The sequence below is a fragment of the Prunus mume genome, linkage group LG4, assembly GCF_029339155.1.
Source record: "Prunus mume cultivar Tortuosa linkage group LG4, ASM2933915v1, whole genome shotgun sequence".
NCBI classification, from domain to species: Eukaryota; Viridiplantae; Streptophyta; class Magnoliopsida; order Rosales; family Rosaceae; genus Prunus; species Prunus mume.
This window is the reverse complement of record NC_142701.1, coordinates 10,330,491-10,352,739: the sequence shown is the minus strand read 5'-3', so window position 1 is coordinate 10,352,739 and position 22,249 is coordinate 10,330,491. Positions and strand designations below refer to the sequence as shown.

Sequence of the window (22,249 nt, the reverse complement as noted above, 5' to 3'; positions counted from 1 at the left end):
ACCAAGCTACGTGAGATTGCCATTGGTTTTGTTGACGATGATCACTATGTCCATGTATGAATTTATTTGTTTATGCAACATTGGTTAATTTTATATGCTATGTGTATATAAATGAATTCTTGTTTTGTAGGTTCATTTGTCTCCAGACCATCCTATTCCACTAGTTTCTAGAATGTGGCATGAACAAAGTGACATATGCAATGTAACACATTTGTATTCGAGGTACCAAGCACGTGTAGATGCTTTTCAACAACTTCTGGGAATGGAGAATGTAGCTACTACAGATACCGTCATCCTCTCAACAAATGTAGATACCACAATCTTATCAGCATTCCAATAAGAACACCTAATAAGCTGCTCTAATCCAAACCTCTGAATGTACCCTTTGAATATACCATTATTTAGATTACCCCACCAATTCCACTCACGAGGGGTAAATGTTTTCGACATGCACCTAAGGGGGTTCACGTTCCTAATTAAACAAAAAAACAAAATTAAGGTTAATTACCATGAACCAGACTTATATTCTTAATTACCATGAACCAGACTTATATTCTATCTTCTATTGTCACAGTAAAACAACTTACCTGGTTATTCCAAATTGCAGCTGCTATGTGAGTTTTAAAACTCATAAGTAAAGATTGATCAATGGGACCTACTCGAGATGGCTCAGTAGGCTCGGCATGTACCTCAACATTACTATCTTGAGTAGCAGCTACATCTTCAATATATGCGTCAACATTACTATCATGAGTAGGAACTACATCTTTATATAATTAATTAAATATAAAGATTCCATTGAATGTTCGGACAAAGATATTTTCTTTGGTGAGCGTAGTAAGTTCCAGGTGTGTATAGCTTACGCTGCCGGGAGAGGATTCTTTTTAAATATTATTTCGTATGTCTTCAAAGGTCGTTTTATACCCGGGTAAACTTGTCTTTACCATGTTTATTAAAAGGCGGATGGGAAATAGGCTTCTCCCTTTGCAATCAAGTTTCATCATTCTTACTATAGATTAGAATCTATGGCTTGCATAGAGAGAGAGAGAGAGAGAGAGAGAGAGAGTCCCAGAATTGATACTGTAACAATAGGATACTGAGGCTATGAAACAGTCATAACCAACAGAAATATACAATACTATAAATGCTGCCAGTTTCAGCATCACGTCTGCACATCTTGAAATGGTATTTACATCCTATGAGGCTGTGATATCCCTATCCTGTGCTGACTCATAAAAACAAAAACAAAAATAGATTCTACCTAAGCAAAACTGTAATGATAACTTATATTAACAGAACTAGAGCCGTTACAAAAATTAATCTCTCAACCGAAGTAGCGTCCTATCGTAGCAGCCTAATGACCAAGCAGAAAATTCACCAGAGCGAGAGTGGTCCAAGAAGTGCGTTGGCTTCTTGCAACATCTACTTTGACTTGGAATGCGTCCATCTCCCCATTTTCATTGTCATCATCTTCCTTTTCTTGTTGGCACGATGCTTCTCCGCAATCCTCAATTTTCTCTTTGCATTTCGCATAGGATCGGTAACAGCCATGCGCTTTTCTTCATGTTTCCTCTTATCCCTCTTTGCCTTGAGATTCTTCCGGATTTCATTGTAAACCAGTACATAATTTTGTACGCCTAGTTTATTTCGTACACGTTCAGAAATTTCTTGCGCTAATTGCTTCATATTTTCTGGTAGACAATACAAGACCATGAGATAGCAACTTGTCAGACGGCACTTCAAAATATAGATAAACAATAGGAACATGAGATAGGGAGCCATCTTATTCTATTCAATATAGTAGATAAAGATTGTTTTGACATTTCGTGATATTAAACCACTCAAGAATTCAACCAAAAATAACTACTCAAATATAAATAAAGTTTGAAACAAAGGTTTCACAGGTAACTCAATTTTTATTTTTGAAGCAAATTTATAAAATGGCCTTCCTTAGCAGAAACCAAAGTGGATGTATACTCTTCCACTTTGACTGAAAAATTAATAGTTCAAACACCCGAGCCCTCATCAATGCAATGTTGCATAAAAAGGCCAAGTACAATAGGATCCATACCAATAATTTGTTATGTTCTAGCTGTACTATGATTGTCGCAGAGGGATGCAGATATGGCATGCAAAGAGCCCGAATGCAAGCTATTTATTGATGCAGCGAGAGCCTATAGCTTTTAGGATATGCAGGACCAACTTTCTAGATACTTCTACTGTATGCAATTAAAATGGCAACATGGGGAAATAGTGAGACAGAAAACTCACCAGGAATCACTCTCCCAGAAAATCCTTCGCAAACTTTATACAAGGGCAACAAGATTTCAGAGGCATGAAGCAGGCAGTCTTCCTGACTTATTTCGGATGAAATTTTTCCAAAACTATCAAAGACAATTTTCATCTGCATGGAACAATTACACTATGATTTTTATCCCAAAAAAAATACATACTAGAGAATTACAATGTCACCAATAGTAAAAGCTAGTTTAGTGAATAAGACCAAATTTTTTAAAAAGGCTCCTATGCCAAGAAATGTTCCAAAATATCTATAAAATAATAATAATAATAAATAGAAAGTCTAAGAAATCATCCTTTGGGACAAACCTGAATAGCCTCCATTTGAAGGGCAATTTTTCCCATTTTTTTTAGCAGGCTGGAGACAAGCAAGTACCGAATATTCTTAGAGGGGCTTTCATTATTTTTGTCGCATATTCCAGAGGTAAGAGATAAAAACATGATCCTTCCTTTTCTAGCATCGAGCAACTCAAAAGCTTTAAGAAAACAGCCCTGCTCATGCTGTTCAAGGGTGGACCAGAACTGGGTGGGATCTGCACACTCTGTTTGTCCCACCAACGAATGCACCCCACAAATAGTGGACACAAGATTTTGTGTAATCAGATTACTGGCAGTATCATCAACAAGCTGTGTCTTCATTTGGCAGCAGAGATAAACAGCTATCATGAAAAGTCTACTTGGTCTAATAAGATAGTAAGTCCCAAATGGTTTTTCATGATTTTTAGAGCACGCCTCTGTGACAGCAGCAAAGTAGAAAGCTACGAGGCGACTGGAAATGCAACGTAACCACATGTGTGGATGCAGCAGTAATTCACAAATTGCTTCCCATATATCCTAAATTCAAAAGAATGGAACAGTTACAACAGAGAAAAGGGATTAGAACATCTTCAATGCCCAGATTATGAATATAAGTTTATCTATTATGATCATCTTTTCTAATATTTTATGATGAAGGATGGCATATTTGACATATAGAACTTCTGGACTACCTATTTCTAAATTACTATATTATAAAGTTACAATTCGTTTGAGGGATTTTTGAAATACCATAAGTCATTGCAATGTTTTCTGATGTGATAACTAATGACATACCTCAAGATCCCTATCAAAGCATAGACCATGGAACTGATGCAGCATTTTCTCCAGCATCACTAATGAATAATAAGCCTCCTTCCATAAAGGAATGTTAGTTTCATTAGAAAAATCTAGTTGCCCATCAGTGACTACATTGATGGTAGACTGTAAGATACATTTAGTCACTGGTAATATTCTGTTGATATGCTTATGAAATTCTTTCTCCATGACTTCAACTGGCAATATTTTGTTGATATGTTTGTGAAATCCTTTCTCCATGACTTCAACCAGTAATCCCAAAACCTATCAAATAGACATAAGGCATTAACCAAGAGAAATGTGAATGAACCACAGAAAGCAGAGTCGGTATAAAGCTATGATAAAGGATTTGGAAAACAACTATGATAATCTCCTCAAAATTAGGATTACAACGTTTGACGCTAAAACATGAGATAGCACAAACAAAGACAAAGAACAATGCAGATCCAATTTTTGTAGACATTAATCAGATCCCACATCACTCAGGAAAACACAAGTGTCACCCATTAAGACTACATGCTTTCTGACATACAGTATGCACTCCAAATATGAAACTTCAGGCAAAGTGACTTTATCTACACATTCTTTTCTTATTTAACAAACTCCAGATGGCAAAATTTGAGAGAGCTTTGGGATATATGGCATAGAGCATTGGGCATATTGAATCAGTTAGACTCCCGCAGCACACCAACCACATTCATTTAAAATTGCTAATAACATTAGCATACTGAAAAAGTTTTTTAAAAAATACATATAAAATTCAGTCAACTTCCAAGATTACTTTTTGTCTAGATAACAACCTTACATATACCTAAATTTTGATATTCTTGGAAGCTAATCATTCTCTACAATTGGTGGAGAACTATAATCACGACACAGTACAAGGAAGAAGAGTAAGAAATCACATCATTCAAATAAGAAGGCTAAACAACTTTAAACTTGAGAAATAAATGAAAAAAAATTACCTGTGCAGCAGCACTCCACAGTTGTTGCTTCGCACCCAAATACCAAGATAGGCTGTACTCAAGAATGGAACGAAATGAATGTAGGCTTATATAGCCGGTGAGACATTTTATAGCTGCACCAGCCAAGGAACGAACTTCATTATCTTGATCATTAGCCAAGCAAACCACCAAATTGACAAAAAAAGTCTGGGATTGCTCATCTACAACGCCTTTTGGAAATTTAACAATAATTGTGTGGAGCATGTCAAGCACGGATTTTCTTCCACTCGAATGCTCATACCTGTGAAAAGAGTCAAGCCATCATTAAACAAAACAATAAGGAAAGACGAAGTTTTCGAAGGCACTACTAGGCACTCACCTCAGATTTGACAGCAGAAAATCTAAATGCTGTTGCAAGCGTTTTTCAGAGAGACGATAATCAAGTAAGAATTGCAATAAAATCTTGCTACATTTGTGTCGAATTGGTTCTACTTGGCTTGTTACCATCAATTCTGCAACTCTAGTTACAAGATCATATATCTCGGGAACAACTAGCTTGCGGTTAACAATTGCCTTTAGAAGTGAAAGAGCAACAAAGGAGGGATTCTTCTCAAGATCAACAAACAATGGAAGCTGAATCAACAGATGTAGCTGATCAGATGACAGAGTGATTTTGGTGCCGCGCAAAAGTACAGTCAACAACCTCAGACATGACTGCATTAGAGAGCTGCCAGTATTAACTGAACTTTCAGCAATACCAAACAGTGCAGCTTTAATATTATCGGCCTGAGATTCGATGGCAGGCAAAGGCAACCTGACAAGTGGGGTGAGGCATCTAAGTGATGCAGATACAACATCTTCATACTTGGAATTCAAGCACTTCCCTAACAGTAAGACGAACGGATCTAACATTGACAACATTTGTGCATCGTTATTTCCCAATTTCAAATTCTTTATGCGCTTCTGAAATATCCCAAGAGCAAACACTGAAATAAGATGTGAACATACTGATTTAGCACCTGCAACACAGCCTGACGAAACAGCTTTTCCAGTCATATCATTTCGACGGCGTCCATTTAACCGTGTAATAAACAAATTCTCACCCTGGCCATTTTCTTCATTTATTCCATCTTCAATCAGACCATATACAAATATAAATAGGTCAGTCTGATCAACAGTTGGATTGTATTCAATACCAGCTGCTATGTGAGTTAACATACTTTCCAATTTTGACTTGGTTTTTGGTGTCAAATGTTTCTCAAATTGAGCAGTAACAGGGGATAGAAGCTTCAAGGCGTGGCTTTTGAATGTTATGCTTTGAGCAATCAATCTCAGGGTTTCAAAAGACTTCTGCTTCTTAGTTTCTTTCATCTTGGAAGCAATCTTTTCAACATCTTTTTCCTCAGCAACATCTCCAAGAATGTCATTCTGTACAATATAAAGGAGATCTTCCAAACAGTAGTCCAATTTCCCACTGATTGGAGTGACAAGAAACTTTGACAAAATAAAGTTCAGTGTGTATCCCAACACATGTAACTCATATCCCCGTTTCAATGTACTTCGCAAAACCTTGACTATAAAATGTAAGTATTCCAGCCCCAGCTCCTTCAAACAAGCGGCCAAAGTGGACCTAGCTTCTTCACGGATGCTTTCTAATCGATTCTTCAAAAAATTTGAAATTCGATGAACAATGCTAGGAAGCTGCGAGTCCATTACATCTCCCGGGAGCAACCTTAATACTCTCAGTGCAGCAAGATTGATGTTAGCATTGACCTTCTCAGAATCACTCAGTAACTTATGTATCTTAGGAAGCACAACTTTTTGAAGGCATGTCTGTATTTCATTTGCCGAAACAGTACTACATCTACGCAAGATTGAAGTGCCAGAATCAGTGGTCCCTGTGTTGGAAACATTATCCAAAGAGTCTTTGGCATCTGAAAAGTGAAACTTGTCCAAAATAGAACAGATGAGCCGCAGAAGGAGCTTTTGTTTATTAGGATTCTTGATCATCTCATTAAAGCATCTCATCAACAATGAGTAGTATGAATTCCATTCCATGTGACTGGAAATTGAAGCAAGGGCCTCTATGCAGACATTTTTTACATGTTCACCTTTTCCTTCATGCTCCTCCAGCAACATATTGAAAAAGAGGGGTACAAACACTTTCTTTGTGATGCCCTGGATGTGATATCAGCAAAGTAGATTTTAGTGACTCAGTTGAAAACTCTGAGAAGTGAAACAAATCACCAAATTATTTTTTGAGGGAAAAATAACAGAGAGAAAAATAACCTCTGGCATATAGCTGGAGCTGATAACATTCCTAAAGCGTGACAGTGCCCTTGCTCTCCTATGTTTCTGCACAAAGAAAAGTAAATATGTGAGGAGATTCATCACTCCTTTTCAAGACAAACATTTCCTCTGAATTGATCAGCGGTTGATTTTTAAAAAGAATATCACAAGTTTTAATTAAGAAAAAATGACCACAGATATGATACAAAACTTCACCTGTAAGTGAACGATATTGTTGAAAAAATCTATTTCAGCATCTTCATCGCAAAGAGCCTTCAATGAACCCAGATTTGCCACTTCTGGGAGTTTTAACACCATTTCTCTTAGTAAATCAACCCATTCCTGAAACCACACCAATCAATCATAAAGAGGGTGTAGAAAGAAGTGTATCTTGGAGTTGCAACAGCTCTGATTTTTATTTTTTTATTTTTTTTTGCCAGTAATTTATTTAGGCATTGTTTTTGTTTTTGGCCATTAACTTAGCCATTATTATTGCAATGAATTTTTAACACATTTCGTAATATTTGTCCTAGATTACATCGGCACTGACTCTTTGAAAAGTTCTAGCTATAGAATATGCATGGTCTGTTAATGTATTTAAAGGATGTTGTGTCTTTAATTGGCATTGATATACAGTCAGTCCTGCAGGAAAATAAAAACAAAATTATTACCTTTCTAATAGAAGTTCCTCTCTTCAAAGCATTACCCATATGGTTCAAAAGAAACTTGCTTGTTATTCTCTGAATGCAAGCTCTTGTCCAATAACAATCATCCGAGGCCAACATCTTGTCAGGCATATCAGGCATTTCACAGTGGTTGTTCACTACTTGGCCAAGTATTAGGGCAGCAAATTCAACAAATGAACGCAATGACTTGTAAGCACTGTGCCTCAAGATTAATTCTTCAGATGACATGTCATAGACACAATGAGACAAAATGACCAATGCATGATCCTCTCGAATTGTATAGAAGATATCAACACTGATCTTTTCATAAGCATTGACAACATTGTCATAATCCAGGCTACCCAATTCTGTATTAGAGGTTGCATTCAAGTCCTGGACAAGTTTTGCCTGCATTCCTTTGAAGAGTTACGAGAAAATAATGACAAAATACAAAATTACAAAGCCAATGAAATTCTAATAAAAGAGAGATAAAAAGGGGTTCACCAAGTACCACAAAGTGAACAGAAGGGTCTACTCTAGCAACAGCATCCAGAAGATCACATATAAAAACACGTTTATCTAGATCAGTAGAAGTAAGTAGTGGAGATACTGCATTAAGAATTTTATTTGTAATCTCACTCCCCAATACTGGAACAATATCACGAATTACTTGCACCACTTCAAAACAAAAATCTGCAAGGTGAACAGAAGACTTTAAGTATATGACGTGGAAATCCTTCGTTAAGTACGAGATTATTCAAGATATAATTACCTGAATTTTGAGTTCCATTTGCTAAAACTGGAAGCAATATATCCACAAATTTCCTGGCTGGCACTGTACTCTTTATATACTTTGGTAAAAATTTGAAAATTCTTGTTTCTGTGTCTCCTGGGCGTTTAAACAATTTCCTGGCAGTAAAATAGCAAGTGACAAACATGGCATATAAGATGACATCCTTTCTTTTCCACAAAATACTTTCAACAGGAAATTATCAGTGCGGAATATAGATGAGAAATGTGGTTTTAAGGCTAATACGTAAATCAGAAAAATGGGGGCTAAGGCTGTCAATCCTATCAAGGTCGGCAGAAACAAGAAGATTCATCAATCATCATGCTTAATGCTAAGAAATGATCAACAAAGTTTATCTCATGGAAGTTCAATAAATATTCAAAATGAACGCTGGGGAATGCTACTATTCTTAATCTACCTTCATCTTAATACTAATAAAGAAACTAACAGATAACACATGGTGGTAGCCAACTTAGCATCACAGAAAAGACATCTGTCTGAAAACAGCATCCCAAAAACTCCATCCAGTAAACGAAAGTGAAACAAACTATTTGAAAAGATAGTCCGTTTGGTTATCAAAAGAAAGCATAGGATTCCGCATATCGAACCGTATGTAAAAAGTTTCAAGCACATTGTATAATGGGACTCATAATTTGTACTCAACCTATAATCTATTTCATGGATATTCATTTAACAATAAAACAATGTTATTCAAGTTTCCAAATTGCTATGTCCTTAACATATAAAAAATTGGCTTATTTACTGTTTCACTACCCGGAACTCGAGCTCGCTCTCACTTAACCACCCGGAACTCAAATTTCCTCACTTTACCCCATGAATCCCTAAAATTGTTGAAATCTTCTCACTTTACCACTTCCATCCATAAAACCGTTAAATGAGCTGAGGTGGCATGGGCATTCTAGTAATTTTAGCCCCTCTATCTTCTCTCTTCTCTCTGCCTCTCTTTCTCTCTCTCTCTCACTCCCATCACACCCCACCCCCACCCTCTCTCTCTCTCTCTCTCTCTCTCTCTCTCTCTCTCTCTCTCTCTCTCTCTCTCTCTCCCTCCCCAAACCAAACCCCCAGCACCTCCATCGCAACTCCACCCCTCCTCTCCCTCTGCCGCACTCCTCTCTCTCTGCCTCTCTCTCCTCTCCCCTCCCCAACCCCATCCTACCCCACCCTCCCCTCCCATATTCTTTCTTCTCTGTGCCTCTTTCCCCACTCTCACTCTCTATGTGGAGTGGCTGTCGAGGAGATTTTTTTTTAAGATTTGAGTGGTTGTGGTTTGGGTGTGTTGAGTAATTCCGTGGAGGGTTAGGTCTAGGGTGGGGGTTGGGTCTGGGAAGGGTAGAGGGGAGAAGAGAGAGGCCGGGAGAGTGAGAGTGAGAGAGATAGAGAAAGAGAGAGAGGCATAGGGAGAGAAGGGGTGGGGTGCAATGCAAAGGTGCGCTAGGGGTTGGGTGCGGGAGGGGAGAGAGAGAGAGAGAGAGAGAGAGAGAGAGAGGAGATGGCGCTGAGGGGAGAGGATAACATTTGAGATGGAGTGGCAGAATGAGGGGTAAAGTAAGGAAATTTGAGTTCCAGGTGGTTAAGTGAGAGCGAGCTTGAGTTCTAGGGGGTGAAACAGTAAATAAGCCAAAAAAAAATTCATAAGCTTAACTGAACATCGAAGCACATACATGCAGCAATCACACATTGTAGAGTTAATGTAATGATGAGAGTCTTAACTCTTAAGATGTTATAAGCATTAACGAAAAATAGCAAGTCGGCTGCCTATAACTAGCATAGATACTTCTAAATGCTCAAAACTAGGGTGGATTTCGAAATGTATTCCTGTAAGCCGCACAAAAGCATCAATTGTGTCACACAAGGGGGAAAAGAAACACCAAGAAGGTTGAGTTCAATGCAAGAAAAGCAAATACTTCAAAGGCATTCGCTGCAGATATACTCAAATAAAGTAAAACGTCTAATAGCAAGCACATCATGGAGGAGGCACCACTGCTTTGTAGTTTTGCTTATGTGTGTCCGTGTACACAGAAAATGACCCTATTATTACCTCTTGGCAGCATTATTACTGTGAAAAAGACTATGCAGGCTATCAATAAGTGCTTCAAGGTTCGGGAGTATAACTCTTTTTACAGCACTATCTTCATCATCCAACTCGTGATCAAGATTCAAAAGGTTCTCAACAAACTTAAGAACACAAGATATAATAGCTTCAGATGCTGACGTGACGGTTAGAATTGAGAGTATATCAGGAACAAGTTTTTGTTCCCTATACAGTAGTGGTACAAGTTTTTGGCTTCTAGACAGAGCAAGAAAACAAGAGAATAGTGAACTAGGTTTCTGGCCGCTGGGTCCCTCCTGCTTGAAACCATCAATTAAAGGCTTGACTGACATGAAGAATAGGTCCCAGAACTCGCAACTAAATTCATGATCTTCATACTTATTGAGAACAAAGGATACAATTTTCAGACATAAAGACCTCAAATCCTTGAACTGCCTCAAAGTCGTGGAGATCTGCACATAGACCATAAATTGCTCAGTAAATTACAATTAAATTGTTAACTAATTGTTAACTCAATTTACAGCCAAAAGAAATTATGTTTCATATGCCATGTCACTCAATTTACTGTCAAGATGGTGGAAATCTTGTCCATGACCAGACACTGCATAATTCACTAACAATTATTTAATCAAGTATTTGTTTCTTCTAAAAATAAATAGGCAAATGAAGTATTACCAGAACATTATTTTCCACTGCACTATCTTTTCCAAGCAAAGTAAGGTCCACATCCGGATAATTTTCAACTGAAGATCCATTGCCTTTTGCCACATCAAGACCTAAACTGCAGCTTCCTAATATCCGAACGACACACCCCATTAGAAAATCAAGAAAGGGACCAACACGTGATGCATCAAAAACTCCAAGGATATCTTCAATCACATGCAGAAAACCAGATCTTTTCTTCCAAGATAGGGCTGATATATTGCTCAAAGTGAAATATTTTAAGAAATCCAATGCTTGAAATTCAGCCAAAGAACTGTTTGGCAAGGTCCAAAACCAGCTTGCAGCACCGTCACTTCCCTTTGAAACAATTTGCAAGGGCTTTATTAACAGCACAAAGAAAAGAGGAAGCTTTTCAACTTCAACTTGAGCTATGAAACCAAGAACTGCCTTCCGATGATTTACTCTTGAAAGCTGACGCAGAAAAAAATACAGAGAGATATGAAAAGTGTGTCATATGTTTAAACTGCAATAATGATGCAAAATGCTGGAAATATTGGCATTCCAAATTTATGGAATTATCAATAAAATAAACCAAAACGAATGAACACTTATTCCAGTGAAGCATTTGGGAATGTAAAATCAACCCATAACGCATCAATTAAACATATAATTCATAAAATAGTACAATTATAACAAAAATAAGACATGTCAAGGGGGAAAACAGATTATGTACCCATGGCCATGAAATTTGAGTACAAATATGCAAATACTTCTTTTGTGTGTGTGTACATGTGCGTGCTAGTGTGGGTTTATGAAATTACATAAAATACTCATCTAGTGCAGTTTGATCCCAGGCCAATCAAGAGAAAGTTGGACCCTTAGTCCTTAAGGTACATGACAACCTCATATCATTTTTTTAAATTATCTGCCCATAAGTTCTTAAAATTCATACCAGCAATCTTGTTTATCAAGGGTATGTTTATCTTTCCCACAATATATTCTTTTACCCCGGTTCTGAACTCTTCTCAACCAAGAGGCTTTTGAAACATTGAAGCCCAAGTTACACACTCATCTAACTTCCCTAGCATTCTAAACACCACATACATCCCTCCAAGGGAAACTATGGAAATGAACTGATGGTGGTCTCACATTTAGATGTTTGAGAGGTTTTGTTGCCTTGTAGGTATATCACTGATGATACTTATTTGTTTATTCATTCCTCTTGCACATTCAGATCAAACCTACCATAATCTTTTAAGTTACACCTAAGCTTGAAGGAATTATGCAAGAGTATGAGACCCTTTCAGCGGCCCTGTCTCAGACACCCCATGGCTAAGCCAAAAGGAAAAAACTAAATTTTTGTGAAGTTAGGTGCTAAGTGTTGTTTAAGAAGACTAAGTTTTACTAACAAATCAATTCGCTCAATCCTAATATTGATCTAATCATACACAAGATTCTCCTCGAGAGACCCACAAGGTGTGAACTGATCATTTAATTCTGATGAAGGGATTTGCTTCCCTAGGAGCTTCCCCTTCTTCGTCAAAAAGGCCTGTGTACAACCACACACAGCCCCTTCTATGCAGAACCTCTTTTATAGAAGACCTTCTACATATGATACATTATACAAATATATACATGTGTGTAAACATAATAGAACATATTTTTGAGAACCACAGGTCCAAGAATGATTAAGATAAACGATATCACAAGTTAAAACTAAACATACCTTCTGAGAAGCATGTTTCTTCAATTTGCGAACTTTGGGCATCAGAAGACGGATAACCATAGGCACAAGGTCAGGTCTGTGCTCTTCTTCAATTAGATTAGACTCTCTGGATAAACTCCATGTTGTTAATTCTTCTCTCAAATTATGGAAGCTGGCTAGATTTTTCAATCGTTGACTATATGGGAGCAGGAAATCATCTTTCCAGATTAACAGGCAATCAAGAACCTTCATCTGTATTTCAGCATCATTTTCATCCAAAAGCCTGGCACCCAGGAGAAAATTAATTGGTCAAACAAAGGGTCAAAAATTGGAAATTATATATATGAAATTTGCACCAACCTATTTTGTAAGACCTCTTTAAGAAACTGATTCTGATAGAAGGACTTAAGGTTGTGCATCAGTTTCAGCAGGTTTAACCATTCTTTGAGGACACCTTTCCACTCTTTGCCTTTACAAACACTCGGATTGAAAGACCCGATGCTGCAGTCACAAAATAAAGGCGAATGAGCCCAAAAAAAAAATATTTTCACTAAGGCTGTTCAAAGTTCAAAATACCCAAGAACAAGTATTCAGTAACAAATATAATGCCAACTGACAATCACCTTTTAAAGTCTTTGCAATTGTAGCCCAGAAACTTTAAAAACAAAGGTAGAATCTGACGAGACTTAGATTCAATTATAGTTGGAATTCTTTGTAAAGACTGAAGCAAAGAAGATAATACTGCTGCAGAAGGCGTACTATCAGACTTGGAAGTAATACACAAATTAAAGCCTTCAACCAAATCTGCAAAACAGAAACAGGATAAGACTGAGCATCCAAGAGAACAACTTTGTAGCCATTCAGCGAGAGTGTATTCACATTTAATATATATATATATATATGAGAAACTGATGGACAGAAGTCATCCTTGAAAACCGATTACAAAAGTGTGTCCATGTGTTTATACACTGCACAATAAACATCTTAAATATACCTAGGCAATGTAAGACTATTCGAACACTCCCCTTAAGCGCCAAGGCTAGTCGGCTATCCACCTCCAAATGAGGGGAGAGACAACCCTGCCCAACTTTTCTGTGCATACCATGTTAACGCATGGTAGAACTGATCCAGGAAAACCAGTTTATAAAGAAAGGATGCTCATATACCATAAAGCCCAAAACTACCCCTGCAATGTGGGACTATGCTAGCTATCCAAAGGGATCATGTCCAAGTCCAACCAATATAAAGAAAACTTCAAAGGTCCAATATTACTCAAAAAGGAAAAAAAAAAATGAAGTAGATCCTTATCAATATCGCACAACCCACTTATTAGTATCAAAAAAACCTTCCCCTTTTTTTATCCTAGACAAAGAGAATTTCCTGAAAGAAAGGTGAAAACCAACCCAGGAAGAAGCCTAACAAAATGACCATAACAGTCCAGATATTCATTGTGGTTAATACAACATAACAGAAAGAATCAAGTTGTGACATACCACTTGACTTGTTGATCAACTTAGAATTTACTTCATCAACTTGATCAAAAGACACTTGAAATCTCGATAGGCATTGTTCAAAATAATGAACAAATATCTCCCATACAAGTCCAGTATTTTGGCTAATCAGAACTGCAAGACACTCTGACGTAGGATTCCAAAGATAACTAAACCGGTTATGGAAGATACCAATCATCCCATTCAAAATAAGGGGCAGATAAGCTTCAGCTATTCTTCCAGAGGAGAGGGCCATCTGTATTCTAGAAATCAATAGAGTAACTTTCCTACTGGTAGAAATTGAAAGCGGAGTTGACTCGATTGAGAGGAGGAGCGGAAGAACCTGATAATTGAACCAAAATCAGTATGGAATTTCATATATAGAATATTAACTTCTAACAAGCATAACATGAAGAAACAGAAGCATACATTAAAGCCTTGATTATCCACATGACAAGTAGGAGAAACTTCAGTTCTCATTTTCTTCGCAACTGGCTCATCCTCTCTGCAAATATTGCAATTTAGAGTTTCATAGTGGCACAATATTCTAAGAGTTGAAGCACGAATCCCTCTGTCTGAGTGGCACAAATTATCAGCAAATATGTCCAAAGCATCTATGGCTTTATCTGCCTGTAGTTCTGGATGATAAGTTCTAGACTTGGTGTCTCCTTCCGCAATAGGCCTAGTATTTGTAATAGCAGGAGGTTATGTCAATGCATGCTTTTATACACAATTAACTCTAAAAAGGGAGAAAATCTACATTACACAGATATTCATACCCGTACACAGAATCCAAAAAATCAGCAACAGCAACCAACACTTGTGGACATGATTTGTGTCTCTTTCCAAGATGCAAAAATCTGCTTGTTTCGTCAAGCTCAGATTTTTTACCACGAGTAAGTTTGTAATAGGAATTTAAGGTAGCACCAATTAAGCTCTCCCAAGTGTGTTTAGGAAAACCTGCAATATTGTCTGCAAGAGTACAATATGAAAAAAAATGTCAAGGCCAAGAAAATGGTCTGAAAACCTTCGATAAATACTTCAAAAACATATTTGACTCAGCCAGTCCAACAGTTCAAAATATCATATTCATTCGGACAAAAAAAAAATGTGGTGAAAATAAGAAAATACTGATACATATAAGGATGCAAAGCATTCTAATAAACCACCAAAATAGAGATTCTGCTACAGATTTTAAAATGTGGTGAAACCATAGGTTAATGTTGCATATATATATACAAGTTTTTCTAAGCATAAAGCAACATGGCATCAAAAAATTATCAAGCAAGAAACCATAGGTTAAATTACAAAAGATGTGGTAGTGTACCAGCTTCAATCATCAGAATTTGATCATCTGCATCTATCAAATCCATCAACAATGAAAAATCTTCTTCGGATTCTGCTATTTGTGGAAAGCAGTTAATGACACCCCACAGCAGGGCCAAGTCAGCTTCATGAATTAAAGTGGATGATGAATCCCCATCTACAATACCCTTTAAAACCCCAACCCAATTGCTGATAGCCCCACGCATAAAACTTTGAATCCTTGGAACTCCTTCACGTGTTCTATCTAAGAAGGTCAAGCTTTGGGTTTCCATTTGTAGTTTTTCACTGAAGGTGAGTAACAAATAAATTACATCTTCCTGTGAAGTTTCTATTAAATCATTCATGGCCCTGAAAATTCAATTGAAAAAGTTAAAAGCCACATAATAGATAATAATACAGAAACACTCAAAGAAAAAAAAAATCGATCTTACCTTAAAATGTTAACTCTGAAGATATCTAGTACGCAAACATCCTTTTGTAATAGTTGTCGAATAAAACCCAACAAACTGTAACAGCAGGACTCAACTATGTCAAACAAACTAATCCAGAAGAAAAAACAAAACAAAAAACATCAGAAGCACAAGGATTTCGTTCAAGGCAGCACCTTGAGTTCTTTAGATCAAATACAGGAGCCCATTGCAATGAACAACTAGATATGGTTGACATATCATTGTAACTGTGCAGTCCACTAAGAATACTGAGCATTAACTGCAAAACCTTATCCACAACATCAGATGAATGTTCCTTTGCCATTGTAATGCCAGAAGGAATGATAAATGTCCGCACAAGCAAACCCACAATTTCAAGCATTTGTTGGTAATCTGTCAAATGTTACAGTTGGTAGCACAAGGAGCAGACAAACACATCATTACTAAAGAAATGAATGCTTAATAGTAAAATAAACGAATCAGAAAACAAAAACACTATCACTCACCGGAAACCCTTTGGCCATTCTTAACTTGAATGGTAGAAACAAGCAATAACAACAGGCGGCTTAAACGTTCAACACCTCCATTAATCACACAGTCAGTAATTTCCTGATATAAGATATTGAACATTAAGTTCAACTCCTTGGAGTCCAAGTCATCACATAATCTTTGTAATGCAGAAATTAAGACTTCAACAACAGTGTCTGAACCTGCAGCATTGAGAGAGAGAGAGAGAGAGAGAGAGAGAGAGAGAGAGAGAGAGAGAGAGAGAGTCAGAGACAAACAAAATCAATAGAACTCCCAAAAATATTACTTACTGCAATAAGATCAATCATTAATATTTCATTTAACAAATCGATGCATTCTACATCAAATACAAATTAAAGAGATAACAATACAGTCAATAGACTGAGCACCTTTGGATTCACTTAACAGTAGAGAATCCAGGAAAATCCAAAATTCTCAACTACTAGAGGAGGATCATGCATCTCACCAGAAAATCTAATACAATTTGTGGACTCCTAAAATGCGTGGTTGCAATTATTTGACAAATAAACAAATGAAAAGGTAAACATGAACATACATATAATTTAGAATTACTACCAATTTTCTCTTAAACCAACCAATCGTTCTTTCATAACCTTTAATTTGTATTTGCACTTCACACTTAAGCCAAGCCAAAATCACAAACATATTCAAATACTCTTGGGTAAGTATCGGATGAACCTTAAATGATAGTATACAATTTTCACGTATGAAATATGAATATAGTAAAAATACTCCTTTTAATATGATATAATTATAGGTAAAAGCACAGTCAACAAGCTTTCCACTGAATAAGCTTACCTTTGCTGATATTTTCACCAATACCAAGTATCAAGTTGTCCATCAATAAATGCAACACTTGCTCGGCTTTAGAATGGAACCTTGATGAGGTCCCTCGCATGACAAAATATAGTAAAGCACTGACTCCACATTTTCTGACAGGTATTGATTTCTTCACAACTTCAAACATGACCTTTTTGACACCTGCAGCAATTCAATGATGAGGAAAATTTATCAATTCCTGTGAAAGAAACTTAATTCAACATAACACGCATATGGCCAACAATTTATTGTTATCTAAACTAAAACTATATCTTCAGCTACAAGTGATTGGATTAAAATATTTCAATAAAGACATAAAGAAGGTCAGTCTTCCATCAGATGTAGTGCATATCAAATTAGAAACTACACATTATTATCCATCATTGACAGAATACATGGGGAAAAAACAAACAAGCATCTAGATGATAATTGTCGCCATGTTAAGCATGAGATGAAGAGTAAGTTAAAAAAACAAAAGAAAACTGCATCATTTTGAATCCATGAAACAAAAAGTCCTGAACACATTCAAAGTAAGGCATGCTTCAAGGGACTCGTATAGAGATAATCTATGTTTCCCCCTAGTCAACAAATTCAGACGGCGAAAACTGAAAATATAAAATATGGCAAGGTATACCTTCTTTAAGCTGCTCAAAAGGTGCATTTCTCAGCAAGAATGACATCCCCTCTGCCATAAATTCTTGGATGTAATCTTTTGGATAATATCTCAATTTTACAGTAACCCTATATACACACATATATATCACATAAATATTCTCATCACCACTCTGAAAGTTAAAAAGGGGCTTATTTTGTATAAAATAAAAGCCTCCAGTTTGCTTTGACACACTGAAAATCAATACCAAGTACTTACTTTAGAACATGCACAAGCTTTTGTACAAGATATTTTTGCAAGTACATCATAATAGATGACCACGATGTAAAGATCTGCACAAAAAACACCGCAAACCGTGAGTTCATGTAAAATTACACGTAAACCCCAATAAGAGTAAAGAGGAAATAAACAAAACTAAAATTGGACCTGCTCAATGGTCTCTGGCTCCCTATCAGCACCACTTTCTAGGAGACACACTAGAGAGTCAGCAATCCTTGGCAAGAAGCTGACAGAAACCCACATAAGTGACAATAAATACGTTCAACCAGAACAAAAGGTCATGATGCAATTCTTCAAGAGACTGAAAGAGTCGTCTTGAATAACCAACAGACATCATGACCAATTAAGGAAGTAAAAACAACAAAACACCAGCAGCTATAAATTAAATTCATTCTAAAGGCTGAGGAAACTCACGGGATAAAGTCCTCTAGGAGATCTCTAGACAGGGCTGCAATTAACCTGCTCACAAACATAGCTAATTTTAAAAAGAAAAAGAAAAGCTCCACTCTCGGAAATTAAAAAATCTAAAGATACAATCAGATATCTCAAAAGGGTTGGCGTCAAATAAGTTAGCATACCTGAGAATGGGCTCAAGCGACAACCTTGCCTTCATCTGTAATCTAGAAAGGAGTTCTGAGATTACGGTTTCCTTGTGCAACAACACCAAAGGCAATGTTTGGACCAATGGCGTCATTTGCTCATAGAAAGCGATGAAATCCTCAGCCGTGTTCAATTCCTACAACAAAAATCAGCACCAACAATCACAAACAACAAAAGAAAAAAAAACAAAAGATTAAAAATTGGAGAAAAATCTTATGAAAAATAGGCACATACCCTCCATTCTACGAGGCAGTCCCGGAAAAACGTAGAGCCCGCTTGCGGCTCTGATTTAACTTTATCAAGGCTTCGGAATACATCAATTTCAACTTCTTCTAGTCTCTGAGAGAAGCTCTTGAACTGCACATAAAAACCAACCAAATATCATCATGAAATTCTTTAAAAAGAAAACTGAAGTAAAAAGAACAAAGAGCAAGCTTACGACAAAACGGCGGCGTCCGGGGGATTTGTTGAGCGACTTGACGGCCTGAGCTTGTGATAGGGTTGCCATGTTGAATTGAGAAACTGCAGAAGAAGATGAAGAAGGGGGCTTTTGGTTGGTGGAAGTGTTTGAGAACGAACGATGCCGACTTTTGATTTTGGGTTTAGCAACCCGCGAAGGATGATATTGGGTTTTAGGTGGGTTTAGGGGTAACGACGACAAAACCACCGTGTACACTATCGGACAGACCAATTCTTTAAAATAATTACATCAAATATATAAAATAACATAAAAATAAAAATAAAAAGCATAAAAAAAACCTACCCAGCCACGGATGCCCAGTGGAAGGTGTTTGACTCTGTTTGGTGGAGCTGAGGAGCGCGAGGGTTTAAGGCCCGTTTGGGATTGCTTTTTTTCGTCAAAAATCTGTTTCACTTTAAAATTAAGCAATTTTAAGTATTTAGGCCTAGTTTGGGATTGCTGTCACTTTTAAAAAGTTGCTTCTGCTGTGCTTCAAAAATAATTAGCTGTAAAGTAAAGCATCTCCATGTTTGGTAAACACTATTTTTAAAGTGTTGTTAGTACAAAAAGCAGTGTTAAAACCGTTTGGTAAATTTTAATATAAAATTGTTGTAACTGTGAATAATGACTAAAATAGACATGATGTTAAAAGTGTTATGCACTAATCATGTGGTGGTGGTGGTAGTGGTAGTGATAGTGATAGTGATGGAGTGGAGTTGATGGTGGAGATGAAGGCGAAGTTGATGGTTGTGGTGGTGGGGATGGCAGTGGTGGTGGTGGTGGTGGTGGTGGCGGCGGCGGCGGCGGCAGTGGTGGTGAATGAGGAGGAGGTGATGTTGGAGGTGGTGGTGGCGGAGGATGAGGAGGAGTAGGATGTGGTGGTTGTGGTGGTTGTGGTGGCGGTGGTTGTGGAGGTAGTAAATGTGGTGGTGCAAGTGGTGGAGTTGGATGTAAAAGTGGAGGTAGTGTCATTTTTTTAAAATAAATGATGATATTTTGAAAATTAAAAAAATTCATTAAATGTTCATCTTTGCTTCTTTTGAAAGCACTTTGAAAAGCAACCCAGAGTAAGCTTTTAAAATGTCAAAATTGCTTTTAAAATAATCGGGATATTTTAATTTTACCAAACACCTTAAACTGCTTAACTTTAAAGTTAAGTAGATTTTTGGCCTAAAAAAGTAATCCCAAACGGGGCCTTAGTAAAAATAAAATATCCCGATTATTTTAAAAGCGCCTTTTGACTTTTAAAAGCATGCTCTGTTACTTTTTAAAGCTTTCAAAATAAGCAAAGATGAACTTTAATGAATTTTTTTAATTCCCAAAATACCATCATTCATTTTAAAAAATGACACCACCACCACATCCTTCTCCTCCTCATCCTCCGCCACCACCACCACCTCCTCCACCACCTTCACCACCACCTCCACCACCACCACCTCCTCCTCCAAAATCTCCACATCCACTACCACCTCCACAACCAACACCACAACCACCACCATGCTGCCACTACCACCACCACCATCACCTCCACAATCACCATCCCCACCACCACCACCACCACTACCACAACCACCAACTCCACCTTAATCACCACCACTACCTCCACTCCATCACTACCACTACCACTATCACCAAATGATTAGTACATAACACTTTTAACATTATGTCTAATTTAGTCATTATTCACAGTTATAACAATTTTATATTAAAATTTACCAAACGATTTTGACACTACTTTTTGTACTAATAGCACTTTAAAAATATTTTTTTACCAAATATGGAGCTGCTTTACTTTACAGCAAATTATTTTCAAAGACAGAAGAACTTTTTAAAAGATCACAAACTGGGCCTAAGATATCAAGGAGGGCTGTGGGGCCTCTCATAGTTACTTTAGGCCCCGTTTGGTTCATGGGAAACGAGACTTGAGAATGAAAAATCAATTGTTTTCCCATGTTTAGTAAATCCAAGTATGGGAAATCGTTGTCTGGCTCATGGGAAAATAAGGGGGAAAATGAAGCCACCCTCCTAACTTAGAGAAATTTTTGCAGGTACCTGGTACACCCCTGCCAATAAGAATGAGACACGTGTAATAATTTATTTTTAGCCTTTTAACTATTTGTTCCATTAGTATTCTTCCGTTAGCCTTTTAACTTTGTCTCTCCGTTAGCCTTTGGTTTTGTTGGTATTGTTCCGTTGATACCAATTGAGTTACACTTGTTCCGTTAGTATTCCCAAAAACTCGAACACAGCAATAGAATATACAAGAACAAGAAGGCAACCATAGACCCACCAGGATAGGTAAGCAGAGCTTCAATGGCTGCAGCTCTGCTCAAAGTCAAAGGGTCAGCTCCAAGCATGATCGCATAACCACTTGTGAGACCATCTTCTTCATACATCTTTGCATGCTCCGCCGCTAACTTATCTAACACAAAATTGGTAATAAGAGCAGACCCATCCTCCTTTGAATCCGAAAGGGTATACCCAACAATTTGTTTCACTTTCCCCTGAAACCAAATCAACATAACAAGTACAGAAAATCAACAAAACACAAAAACACAACTGGGCTAAATACACACACATATAAGAACATGAGAAGACCAATAACCATACCAATATTGGAGCAAACCCCTAAGAACCCAAAACCAATGCTCTCTCCAATCCCAAACCCAACACTTCCGAGCGCACCAAGAACCCCATCAACTCCTCACCCAACCCTCACTCTCTCACGAACTTCTAACCACACCCACCTCCTCAACTTCCTCAAAACCCATATAAAAAGCCCACCATTTCGACCCCAATCTTCCTCAATTCTCTCTTTTGTTCAGGTTGTGCTCTGAATTTAACAAGGGGGGAGTTCCATAACTTTGGAGAACAAAAGAGAGAATTGAGAAATAAAAAATTGGAAGACTCCGATGCAGCAAAAGCTTAATGGAGAGACATAGTTCAAAGGCTAACGGAAGACTACTAACGAAACAAATAGTTAAAAGCCTAAAAATAAATTATTACACATGTCTCATTCCTATTGGTGGGTACACCAGCCAGCTGGTATACCGGGTACCTACAAAAATTTCTCCCTAACTTGGGTTTTGTTTTCCCTCCTCATGAGAAAGTTTGGAAAAATAAGTCAATATTAAATAAACATTTTTC

At 37.3% G+C, this 22,249-nt stretch overlaps 1 protein-coding gene across 1 annotated transcript; it reads right to left on the bottom strand.

The window, feature by feature from the left end:
- Nucleotides 1-1,074: 1,074 nt before the first annotated feature.
- LOC103328019 (uncharacterized) lies at nucleotides 1,075-19,275 on the bottom strand. Its single transcript, XM_089050670.1, has 31 exons — nucleotides 19,082-19,275; nucleotides 18,877-18,999; nucleotides 18,621-18,778; nucleotides 18,457-18,501; nucleotides 18,190-18,268; nucleotides 18,022-18,095; nucleotides 17,785-17,891; nucleotides 17,130-17,312; nucleotides 16,289-16,492; nucleotides 15,959-16,175; nucleotides 15,786-15,860; nucleotides 15,356-15,702; nucleotides 14,808-15,000; nucleotides 14,458-14,710; nucleotides 14,032-14,371; nucleotides 13,162-13,342; nucleotides 12,899-13,039; nucleotides 12,560-12,821; nucleotides 10,846-11,304; nucleotides 10,159-10,622; nucleotides 8,082-8,218; nucleotides 7,821-8,002; nucleotides 7,316-7,717; nucleotides 6,861-6,986; nucleotides 6,645-6,710; nucleotides 4,735-6,533; nucleotides 4,377-4,656; nucleotides 3,391-3,675; nucleotides 2,608-3,132; nucleotides 2,272-2,404; nucleotides 1,075-1,691 (listed from the first exon to the last, which is right to left on the bottom strand). The coding sequence occupies exons 1-31, from the start codon at nucleotides 19,148-19,150 to the stop codon at nucleotides 1,423-1,425; spliced, it is 8,178 nt and encodes a 2,725-aa protein (XP_088906796.1). The 5' UTR covers nucleotides 19,151-19,275; the 3' UTR covers nucleotides 1,075-1,422.
- Nucleotides 19,276-22,249: the final 2,974 nt, after the last annotated feature.

Excerpts from the sequence above, each read along its gene's own strand:
- LOC103328019 (XM_089050670.1), bottom strand. The coding sequence starts at position 19,150 with ATGGCAACCCTATCACAAGCTCAGGCCGTCAAGTCGCTCAACAAATCC. Across the intron at positions 16,493-17,129 it reads TGGTGAAAATATCAGCAAAG|GTTCAGACACTGTTGTTGAA; the intron begins GTAAGCTTATTC and ends TCAATGCTGCAG. Across the intron at positions 7,718-7,820 it reads ACCCTTCTGTTCACTTTGTG|GCAAAACTTGTCCAGGACTT; the intron begins GTACTTGGTGAA and ends AAAGGAATGCAG.